Consider the following 12500-nt stretch of genomic DNA (forward strand, 5'->3'; position numbering starts at 1 on the left):
GGTTGCAGAGTCCTGCTTCGATAGTTGTTTTAATAACTTCTCTGAACAGACGCCTGACGTGTGACATACAGCAGAGATATAACAGGATGAAGAGGATTTATTTGTGACATCAATTTATCAATCAATATATGATCTAATTATCATTGTTACAGTTAACTATTGAACCTGATTAATAATCAATCGACCACCATGCTGCCTGTGTGTGGAACAACTACTGAAACTGGGCTCCAGATGAAGAGGTCACAGAGGGGAGGGAGAGGAGGAAGGGGGAGGGAGGGAGAGGAGGAGGAGGAAGAGGAGGGTGGTGGTGGTGGCGGTGGTGTGGAGGGTGAAAAAGGTGGGGAAAGGGGAGGGGAGCAAAGCTACCCATATATACCTGGGAGGTACACGTTTCCTCTGGGACATATTTCTCCGTAACACCATCATCAGAAAGTGGTGAAACGACATGACACAGCGTAACCATCATACCAACACCACCTGCGAAACACCGACCATTCAGCCACATCTAGTGTGTGTGTGTGTGTGTGTGTGTGTGTCTGTGTGTGTACTGAGGCTGTTAAATGATGAGCTCATAGAAACCAAACCCATCCCTGTGTCCGCTGCAGATTGTTGGCTTCAGATTGTCATGTGGCTCTCAGCGGCGTACTGTGTCACATGACTGACCCTGACACAGGAACTTTTAATCAGGTGATTCTAATCAAACACAGAACATTTCTTTGGGTTCGCCTCGTTAGTTTTTGGTTTTAATGTTCACTCACATGTTCTGTACTGAGAACAGATTTTACTGCAATTTTGAACTAGTCAGCTAGTTTTGACACAGCTAACCAGTTGTATTTCTGGGTGCTGAGGATGCTGGGGGTTAAGGGTTAAGGGGTGGGTTTGGGGGGGGGGGCCTTTGCTGAGCATGTGCTGAATGTTTCCTGTCACTTTAAGGCAGGTGTCAGGAGTCAAGTGTGTGGAGCAAACCCACATACAGGATGCTAACGTGTTAGCATGGACCCCCGGAGCCAGTGATCAAATGCTGACATGAGGATGATGATGGTGTCTGTGTGTTCATCATTTCTGCCTGCTCGTGTCTTCATGTGTGTGCTTGTGTTATTTTTTTCACTTGTGTTTATGGTGTCTGCCACTTTGTGTGTGTGAGAGAGAGAGTGTGTGTGTGTGGGTGTATCATCTTATGTGTCTGACAGGTGTGTGTGCATGTCGTTTCTCGGAGCGATGTGTTTATGTGTAAGCGTTGAGGCGTTCTTTGGAGCGTGTAGAGTGGATGTCGTGCAGCTCCTGCTCCTCCTTCGATTTGATGTCCTCGTACTTCTGCATCCGGCTGGCGTCCTTCAAGTAGCCCCAGTTAGCAGCTAGAGCCATCAGGAAGTGGACCTGGGGGAGGGGGGTACACAAACCACACCAGACCAGTATTTTATACCGATGCTCAGTCTTCACTGCCTTTGCTGCTTTTGTAGAAAACAAACAAACAAAAAACAATGAACTTTCCTGTTTTCTACAAACAGGAAATGATGCAACAGTCAAACCGGCTGCTGCCAATGAACCAGAGACTAAATGTCATCAAAACACTTCTAGACGAGTGGTTCCGACCTTCTCCAACTCATGGCCTACATCAGACCATGACAGTACGGAGGCTAAATAATACGTTCTCAGAGCACTCTTTATTTTAAAGTATCAATCAATTCTATATTTGAACCAGATGAAGGATTTTAGTGGTCGGACGCCTGGATCTGAAGTTATCAGAGAAACAAGCTGAGGAAATGTTAGACAGCTCAGCTCCCAGCTGCTGGAGACGTCCTGTCCTGTGTCACTGAACTTTACCACTGATTTTATAAAGTGTTGTTACTGGTTATAATCATCTGCCTGGACTCTTTTATTTTAATTCTTTCTGATGCTATCAGTTTAGTTTCTCCAGTTTTTGCCATCAGACTGAGATAGAAAACAAGCATATGATGAGTTTTTAAACATTTAGAACATTAATGTTATTATTAAACATTATTTATATTTATATAATTTTTTTAATATAATTGCATCTTTTCATGATCTTCTCATCTTGATGTGTTGGCCCATTTGCAACACCTTTGTGGACCACCAGTGGGCCCCGGGCCACAGGTTGGGAACCACTGGTGTAGATCTTCCAGTCACTGTCTCGCCACCACACACAATATTGTCCCAAGGTGCAATGCACTTAGGAAGCTGACCTAAGTGCATTGCACTGTGGGACAATATCGTTTGAGATACCTGAACACTATGATCTATGATCAGATCAGATCAGTTCTTCTATTGAAAACGGATCAGTCACTGACAAGATATTTCAGCTCATCGTGACTCACTCTCTCTGCTCTCATAGAGCTGCGTTTGGTCTCAGCTGTTCTCAGTGAAACCCACAGTGTGACATCAGTCAGCAGTTAAAGGTCCAGATGTGTTCCTCATATTGGGGACTAGAACAAAGCTCAGAGTCGAGACACCTCTGAGTGGTGATGGTAATGTTAGGCTGCTGCTTACAGCTTGTCTCTGCTGCCCCCATGTGGCCACAGATCTGATATTGCAGGTTAAAATTTGAATGAAATTAAAATGTCGTATATAAACGAGTTAGTCAGAACCAGTGTAGGATGAGTGTAGCTCACGGAAGCAAGAAGCACTGATTTCTAGCAGCAGCTTGCTGAGCTCTGTTGCCCCATGATGACCAAATTCAGGACACTTATTTTTATTTTTTGACTTCATCTTCCACAGATCCCTCATGAGGACATCCTTTCAGCGTTCACCACTGCTCCTCACTGTTGGAGCTTGAATCAAACCGGGGGAGATGGAGAGTGTTTTTGGATAGACTCCACCCCCCCACCCCCCGTGACTGGGCAGGGACAAGCAGTTACAAAAAACAGATGGATGTATGTGACTGTCCTGCTCTTTGGTGGACAGGAGACAGAGATACATCATGTGACAGCAGTGGTCCTCTCCCCACCTCAGATACATGAGCAGCCTGGTGACTCATCGTCTGTGTTACTGCACTCTCTCTCTCTCTCTCTCTTTTTTCTCTCTCTCTCTCTCTCTCTCTCTTTTCTCTCTCTCTCTCTCTCTGTATCCCTTTCTCTCTCTTTTCTCTCTCTCTGTATCCCTCTTTCTCTCTCTTTCTCACTCTGTGTATCTCTCTTTCTCTCTTTTCTCTCTCTCTCTCTCTCTGTATTCCTCTCTCTCTCACTCTCTCTGAGGCCTGCTTCTATAATTTGCTTGTCTAATGTATAATGTGTAATAAAGTGAAAACCCCCTGAAGACAGAAAATGTGGATGAACACAGTAAAATACTAGAGGTTTATATTAGAGAGCAAAGGAAGAGACTGGTGCGTTTATCCTGCTGTAAACTTCCCCCACAGGTTGCAGGTCAGCCCCAGCCCCACAGCCAATCAGATGTAAAAATAAAGGCTCTCACCATGGCGATGACAGCAGCTCCTGCTCCTGCCAGCGCGCACACAAACAGATGGAAGGTCAAATCCAGCTGCAACACACACACACACACACGCACACACGCACGCATATTATTGTTATTTTGAGTGGAAGTTAAGAGTTCTCAGGTTGCAGTCACAGATCATCATATCTGTACCATGGTCCTCCCGGTCCCTCTCACCTCGTTGGATTCACACATCTTGAAGAACTTCTCGGACCCTGTGCACACCTTCCTCTCCTCAGAGATGGTCACTGCTCCTTAACAAGAAAATAACATCATCAGCACAAACACTCTGCTTCTCATCCACCTGCGGTACGAAGGCTGATGAATGAACTGCTCAGTATGACCACAGGGCGCTGCTGGTGGGACTGTTGAATCCAGGTCTTTATGAACCAGTGGTTTTATGTGAAATATTGTAAATGAGAAATGTCCAGTGGACACAGTAATCATTTTATTTAGCAGGTGCAGTTTGTGGGTTTGGACAGTAGATGGCAGCACTGCAGGTGTATGCCTCTTTCTGTGTCTGTTGGTTGAATGTGGAGAACATGGTGGACAGTACGGTGACGGCACCAGGTAAAATCATACACAACCACTACAGTATCTGGTTGGAGGACAGTGAGGACTGTAAACGTGTCAGCAGTGATAGATATTGAACCATAAATCACTGTGTTCTTATTACCAACACTCTCTACTGTTAATACTGCAATACACCCAGTGACTATGCACTAATAATAATAGATTTTCAGTCTATTTCAAGCTCCCATATAGACTAAAAAGGCAGATGTCCATGTGTAGTTTGATTATAAAGCAGGTCTATGTTCTATATTAATACTGTGAAAGTATCAAAGCCTCAGTCCACAGAGAAATGCACACAGCCTGTATTCAGAACCTGAACCTTAAAATCAGCCGTCAGGACTTCTGGAACTTTGTGACGTCACAAAAAAACAGTCACCAAGCAACCTGGACCAACCATCCAACCAGGATTTGGTTTCTCTGAGTTTTTACCTGAAATCTGCTATATTTTTTTTTTAGATCACTCAGACAACAGTCAGCCAATCAGAAGAGAGGCTCAGACCCTCCTCTTTTCTGATTGGCTTACAGACCTGTTGTTACTAGAGCTCTAGAGAGAAGCCTGAGAGAGAGAGAGAGAAAAGACTACATTGAGATGGGAAGCCCCGGGTGGGCGGGGCTTGTTACATGACTGAGAGCGGTGACTGCTTTGTTGTGACATCAAAAAGTTACACAAGTCCTGACGGCTGGTTTTAAGGCTCAGTTTCTGAATACAGGCTGTGTGCATTTCTATGCAGACTGAGCGCTTTAATACTTTCACAGTATTAATATAGAACCTAGACCTGCTTTATAATCAAACTACACATGGACATCTACCTTTATGGACTTTTAAACCACCATCAGTCCTAGCTGGTTCAGATCAATCTTCCCTCCTCAGTACCCGACCTGGGCTCTTTATTGTCCTCACAGCACATGGCTCACTCCTGGCAGTTTGGCAGTTTTTCGAGCCCTCACAGGTTTTTCCATCGTGTGTGCCAGTGTGGTATTATTGCTGAGTCGCCTGCACTAAGTGGGTGGATGCTCAGAGTGCGTTCTGTCAGAAATCAAGCAATTCAGAGAAAACTGGGTATCCAGGATTATGAGGAGCTGTATTCCACCTCTCTGGCCAACTGACACTATTTCAGCAGCAGCGCAGACACTGTGCTGTAGCAGATCAGCAGGTTCTCTAATAAATCCCAGAGAGAGGACAAAGAGATTTTTCTTTTCAAACTGTTGTCAGGTAACAGCTCCTCTCAGCCCACAGCAGCATGGAGGCAAATGAATGAGGCAAAAAAGCAGGTCAAAGTTCACCAAACTGAATTCAGTAGCCCCTGAGTCCTCTGTGAAAATTACATTCAGTGTCTGATTCATGTACCACGTACCAAACTGACGTAGGTCCAGGCACAGGTTGGCTCCCTCCACCAGGGTGGTGTTCTGACACATGGACCAGACGTTGAAGTACATGAAGACGGGCAGACCGGTGAACGCCGTCACTCCCAGCCACACCAGGAAGAACAGGTAGGCCAGGAACATCAGCTGCAGACACAGGCACACCACATGAGGAGTCACCCAGCAGGTCAGTATATACACATATGATCAGGTGACATCTCTAATACTGCATCCAGTGCAAGTGCAGAGTCATTTATATAGTAAAATACAAGAAAACGATATTTCTCTGCAACCTTCATTATTGTTGTTAACAGCTCCACCAGTGATTTTACCTCTAAGCTTCTCAATAAACATTCAGATGATCCGATATCTGACCAATAATCAAAGATCAGAGAAAAAGTCTACAACTGAAACAGGTTTGTGAATCAGAACTTTCCTCTGTCATTAATCACCTTGACCAAGGTGCTGACCCAAACCCTAACCCTGGAACCAGGGTGATGCTCAACACATATATCCAGCAGCTCTTTATACTGGGAGGATAAAAGAACAGGTAACCAGATAATGGTAGGTCAGATAATGTAAAAGCTCAGCTACATGCACATTAGTCACATGAATCTTAAAAAATTAAGCACAAATATACAGTCTTTCAGGCATTTCAGTGAGTTCTTTAAACACTGGTTTTGGGGAGGAAACTGTGTAGTTGTTGGGGACTATTCTTCACGGTGGATTAATACACGTTTGGTGCTCCAGTGAGAACGTCCAGCAGCAGGACAGTGTGTGTGTGTCCTTTAATTAGATAAAACTTGCTGTCAGTACCCTGTTTATTTGATAGAATAGTAATACAGCTTCAAATATCAATGTGTGAGTTGTGAGGTTTTCTTACAAACGCAGTGAGGCAGCGTCCACAGGCGGTGATCTTGAACTCTCCGTACAGGTCCCTGATGGCTCCGGTGGTGAAGAAGCCCTCGACCAGCAGCAGGACGCCAAACACAAAGAATCCAGCTGCAAGGCCGTAGATGATGTACTTCAGGATGTCGATACTGTGGAAAGAACACACACACACACACACACACACACACACACACATTTGCTCTATTCATTTTCATGCATCATCTTGAAATGTTACTTGTATCCTCAGTTAAATCACCAAACAGGTCAGAGGCCATATGAGGTCAACTGGAGGGTGGAGGGAGGGGGGCTGGGGTGGAGGGCCACAGGTTGAGGCAGTGTGAGCGTCTTTACAACCTGAGGTTCTGACCTCGGTCAGGCACAGCTGCACCCAATGAATAATGTTGTTAATCTATCACTGGCTCCTGCAGCAGGACAGTGGGAAAAGCCTATTGAACCAAGCAGCTCAGCCAGCAGCTTATGGAGCCAAATTAGAGCCAGTAGTTTCGTAATTGAAAAGAATTTGAAACTGAAAGTTCAAGTTTTGATATTGAACTTTGAAAAATACAGTAATGAAATAAAATGATAAAAAACGAAAATAGGTGTAGGAAGAATTTTTTTCAGGTTAAATATTTATTTGCATGTTTCACTTTCTAATATACTGTATATTTTTGATATTTGAGGTTTGTTATCAGTTGCAAATCTTATTTTTTCACTTTTAGATCTTTTTTTCACTTTCAGATCAAGATTCAAGTGAGTCTCCACACACCGACAAGCAGGAGGGAGAGCGCACATCAAAAACATCCAGTATTGATCACTCTCAGTTCAGAGTAAGTCATAAAGAAACAAGAGACATCTAACAGTTAAAAACAGATGAAAGAGCCGAGGGAAGACCAAGAAACGTCTTCCACTGTCACTGTGCAGAGCCACAGAGGATGATATTCCCCTGTTGGAGTACACCCTCATACTCTCCAGGGATCCGACCCAGAACAGTGATATGCCTGTGAAACAGCTTCACACAGCCAGTGTGACAGGCAATGTGGCGCACACACGGGGAACAGTGAAATGCAGCCGTTCACACAACATGGCAGAGCAGCGCACACAAAGAGCTGAGCTGCCGTCCCTTTGGATCCTGAGGCGTGAAGGCCCCACAGAGAGGGCAGATATATCACTGACTCTCTGCAGACATTAGAGGAGAGCTGTTGTGATGGACAGACACTGAACTGGAACCCGATCCAGGACTTTAAGGGGGGCGTTAGCCGGCGCGAGTAAAACCAGCGCTAAACTCTACTGCATGACGCTGGAAATGTTTCATCAGAGGCTGACTAAACACTGATCTGTCACCAAAGCCCTGATGACAAAATACTGGCAGCGAATGTTTTAAAATCCCTGTCCAGCAGCAGCTGGAGGAGAGAGAGCATGTGAGGCAGGGGACACTATGGGGATACTGCACACAGAATCCAGAGAGAGGCCCATTCCTGCCTGACAGAGAGCGAGCTCCTGACGCAGACGTTTCCCACGGGCGGCCTTATGACGGCCATTGCAGGCACGGACAAACAAACAAATCCACCTCCAGTGGATCCGGAAGCTCCAGTTCCCCCGTCGCCCCCCCCCCCCCAGGACGTTGATTCTGCAGCAGCCATGTCACCATCACACAGTAAAAAGGTTCAACAGTCAGTTAGCAGTATCCTCATCTGTAATCAGCAGGCAGCATCAGCAGTCGTTCAGGTAAAACACCACTCTCATCCCCACCCCGCGTGATGGTTGCGCAGCCGTCTCCACACAAAACGTGGGTGGAGTGGCAGGTGATTGTACTGGTGCTGAATCCCCTGGAACAAGAAGCACAACGATTTCCTGTTTTTCAGGATGGAGACGCGAAAATGCGAGTTTTATAGATCTATGGAAGTGAACCAGTTGTGCTGGTGAACACATTCCAGCACAGGTCCGACTGTCAACATGTGAGACGGCATTTCCATTCTGGATTTGTTGAACAGTGATAAATGGAGGACGAGTCTCCACCCACTCGTCTTTCTCTGAGCCAGGAAATGAGGAGATTTTCCTCTGTCTGGGGAACCATGGAAAGTTCCTGCAGCTCTGGTTGAAGAGTGAGGGGTCCTGGGTTGACAGGACTGTTTCCAGAATCCTGCCGGACTGTGGGAGGGGGTCGAACTGCATTGTGTAACCTTGATCAGCCTGTCCATACAGCTGTGCATTAACCACACGCACCACCACTCTCAGCAATGCTCTTAAGAAGCGGGCCCGCATTTTTCTGGATGCCTGCAGCTGTCGTGGACATGAGACAAGCTCAAGCCCCTGCTCGAGCAGCGGGGCGAGATGCAGCTGCGGGCGGCTGGCAGGGTGTCTTGCGCTGAGCGCGCACCTAAGGGAGACGCAGCCAGACATTCCTGTAAATCAGCTGCTGCCATGTTGTGATGCAGGCACACAGGTTGAGGATGCTACTGGTGGTTTTACTGAGCTCATCAGCAACAAATCTGTACATCAACATGGTGACTAACCAGACTTAACAGACCTAACTCATGTATACACAGACCAGCTATTCACTATCTCAACCAATAACAAACAGTCTAGACCGTGCGGCCTCCCAATACTAGCACCAATCCAAAAGTTTTCTCAGGATCGGAGCACACACGGAAACAAAGATGGCAGAGAGCCCCCATTTTGTCACAACCTAGCTCACCAGTGTGTGACAAAGCGGGAGACCACACAAGAGTCTGTGCATTTGGCAAATGATTTAATCAAATAAAGTATAAATATGGATTATGGTTCGTAGTCTGCAGGTCTTGGAAGCTTAACACCTCCGAGGTGCCCCCTCCACCGCTGAATATCTTGACGTGGCTGTTCTGTGACCAGGTCACTGAATAGAAATACGTGGGTATCTGGCAAGACAGCACTCTGTCTTCCTCACATCACATGAGCAGTTTACAGTCTAAGGTCAAATTCAAACGAAGCTTTTTATACAGAATGCGTTCCACTTTCACTGCCCCTGCTAAATGAACTCTTATCCAGATGACCGTCCTTCCCGTGTTCGATCATGCTGATGTTGTTTACAGATCAAGCCTGTGAGGTTTTCTTCAGAAGCTTGATCATTCTGTTATCCTGCTTTCTACAAATGCCCCTTTCAAAACACACCACTGCACTCTCTGTTAACAGGCCGTCCTTACACACCCGTCGTAACATTCACTGGTTTACGCTCATATACAGAACCCTCCCGGTCCTGTCTGCTGCCCATAACACTCGCTCTGCTCACCACCTTCTGCTGGAAGGCCCCAAAACAAACACTGTACTTGCTCAGTCATGAACTGGAACCACCTGCAAAAAACTTTAAAATTGGACAATTTTGTTCCCAAGTCAGTGTTGAATGACTTTATTATGGACTCTCTCACTGACACATGCAGCTGTTTCATGACCCAGTCACATATTCAAACATCCATCAGCTGCTTTCTGTCCTCCGATGCATGTGTCTTTGTTTTTTTTTTTTTGCTTTGTTGTTTCCCTGTTAGTTTATTTTTGTTATTTGCTTTTCCTGTTTGTTTCTGTTGCTGTTGTTTTGCTGGTTTGGTTTTTTGTCTTGCTTGCTTCTTGCTTTGCAATTTAGTTTTGTTGTTTCTTGCTGTGCTTGATTGTTCAGCCATTACCGCTGTGCCTCTTATTTACTGTTTGTATCTCGCTGCATGTGCATGATACTTTTACCCGATGCCGTCGTCTGCTGGCCACTTACCCATGCTCATGTTTCGACTGTGTGTCTTTTATGTAATGTTTCTTCTGTGTGTTGCTGTCTTTAACTTTATACCCTTTTAGTTCTTACAACCTTTTCCCCAAGCGGCTCTTGCCTTTGCCACTGGAAATAAGAATTTTGTTATATAAAGGTAAAATAAAAGGTCAGTATGTTGGCAATGTCCGTATGAGCGAGCGGTAAGGAGTGTGTGTATGCCTGAAACACAATATACAGAACCAAAAAGAAAAGGTCAGTCAGCAGGCCGGGGAAGAGACTGAGACAATGACCTCTCAATTACCCGGGAACAGGGAGCGCCAGCCAGAAACAAGGGGACAACACAGAGCTACGCCTGAGTCCGTCACAAAGCTCATAATGCGGCTCGTCTGAAACGCCAGACTCAGACGGTTTTCAGGTGAAGCCTCGTCTCACAGTCTGTCAGATTCTGCCTGGAAGCTGCTGAAGACCAGGAGCTGATTGGCCGGACTCGGCGAGGGTGAGGACCACGGTGTAGGTGGGTGTGGACTAAAGTGTCATGAGGGATAAGCCCACTAGCTAAAGCCTTAAAGGGTGAAACCTATTGTGCTGCCACATGTTTATCTGCCAGGACGCTGCTTGAGCTGCTCATCAGATGATAGGGGCTCTGCTAGCAGTCGGAGGAAATGACATCGTTGCATCCTCAGGACTGTGGATGGTAGTGGTTATGTTGTTGTGGGTGTTTTCCTGTCTTCTCTGCTAACACTCATTTACTGCTGTGATGGATTATATTCAGCAGATCTCAGGTCTGTGAAAGTTGATTTTCTCAGGAACTCAGCTTGTGACTTGTGGCATCAGTCTAATGTGAGTTAATGCATTTTGAAATCTAAAAAAAGAAAACCCACAGCTGAAGAGAAATGAAGGTAAAACGTGACTCACATGGTGAACACATCCAGCGTCTCCCCCGGAGCTCTGATGACTTCAAAGTAGTTCTGCAGGATGGTGACGGTGCCGCTCAGAGCCTCATGGCCACACCCGCAGAACAAGGCCACGCCCATGTAGAGGAGGATGGTAGCTATGAGAGAGGCCCAGGGCAGACTGCCCACACACCGCTCACAGCACTCCTTACAGCCTAAACACACACACAGACACAGGCGTGACGTTAGACGAGCATGTTTAACATATTGATGATGACTGTTGTTCAATTCAGGTGATTCAGAGAGCTGATCGATCATCAGATCGAACCAGTGATACTTCAAATTTCCGTTTATTTACACACAATTGTAGACAACTTTGAAGCTCAATACCCTACTGTCACTCATATACACAAATACTGCACCTGTAAGTTTTAATAATTTATATTGTATTGAGTGTGAAGTCCTGCGACGTGTGGGTGAAAGTTTGTGTGAAAAGGGGGGAGTAGTGATTTGCAGAAACATTCAGGACCTTAAAGACATTTTTATCCTTAAGGTCCTGAGTGTAACTATTCGGTGTACATTGTGTAATACAGACATATCAGGAGCTGAGGTTGAAATTCCAAAATTCCACAAAAAATAGACACCCTTGGCAAAATGTATGCTGTTTGCATTAGTCTGTGTGAAGTGGCGGTGAAGGTACAGTAGAAGATCATTTACAGTCATCTATGAGAGGATCTGCTCTGACTGTGCAGGTACAGATGGAACAGGTGCCTCGCTTTATAGGAAAACTGTCAGAGGTGTGATCTCTGGGCCCAGACAGATATATCCTGGATATATACAGCTCATCCTAAAGACTGGGCTCATGGGAAAATGCTGGCCTAATTCCTACAACTCTGAGCTGTTTAAATTGACACTGATCTGGCTCTTTACAGGTGAGGCTGGTGAACGCTCTACTTTCACTCATTTATGGAGAAAATAACACGTTGTTTGGATCAATCCGGAGCAGCCACCACCACAATGCTTCTGTTGAATTGTTGTTCCACTGTATTAACTGTGGAGACAGAAATCAAACCCAGGACTGTCTGCATGGTTAGAGAGCACAGGTGTGAAGTGAGACATCGTACAGGTGAGAACTGCTCTGACTGCTCTGCTGCTTTAAGTTTTGTGTCATAAGAATTTCTCCTTTGCTGAGATCATTACAATGTGTAGTTTTATTTTGAAAAAAAAAGAGGCATTTATTAGGTTCTGAACTGTGTGACAGATGTGCATTTATTGGGAGCAAGTTGGTGTCTAGTGTGACCATTTGCCTCATACAGTGACACAGTGATCTCTTTTGTACAGACAGTTGATGGGGTTGTTGATTGTTGGACTGCTCCTCTTCAGTGGCTGTGAAGCTGCTGGATACTGACAGGAAGTGGATCGTGATGTAATTAACACAGATCCAGATCCTCTCAAACCTGCTCAGTCCATCACACTGCAGCACGATGGAGGCAGATGGGCCCCAGGATCTCTTCACTGTGTGTTTGTGTGTGTGTGTGTGTGTGTGTGTGTGTGTGTGTGTGATACGGTCAGTGATTCTCAGTCAGAGCTGGTGGAGATCGTCT

General features: G+C 45.6%; 1 protein-coding gene across 1 annotated transcript in view; it reads right to left on the bottom strand.

The window, feature by feature from the left end:
- Positions 1-6: 6 nt before the first annotated feature.
- The window catches only part of LOC111673575 (neuronal membrane glycoprotein M6-a-like), a 27312-nt gene continuing 14818 nt past the window's right edge, over positions 7-12500 (bottom strand). The window contains exons 2-7 of the mRNA XM_023431375.2: positions 10919-11111; positions 6266-6422; positions 5376-5529; positions 3625-3701; positions 3430-3495; positions 7-1377 (exon numbers count right to left, since the gene is read on the bottom strand). Coding sequence (XP_023287143.1) covers positions 1225-1377; positions 3430-3495; positions 3625-3701; positions 5376-5529; positions 6266-6422; positions 10919-11111 — 800 coding nt within the window. The 3' untranslated portion in view covers positions 7-1224. The remainder of the gene's footprint in view (positions 1378-3429; positions 3496-3624; positions 3702-5375; positions 5530-6265; positions 6423-10918; positions 11112-12500) is intronic.

Source organism: Seriola lalandi, unplaced genomic scaffold (assembly GCF_002814215.2).
Source record: "Seriola lalandi dorsalis isolate HSWRI2012SDOR001 ecotype SW California unplaced genomic scaffold, Sedor1 jcf7180002054921, whole genome shotgun sequence".
Lineage (NCBI taxonomy): Eukaryota > Metazoa > Chordata > Actinopteri > Carangiformes > Carangidae > Seriola > Seriola lalandi.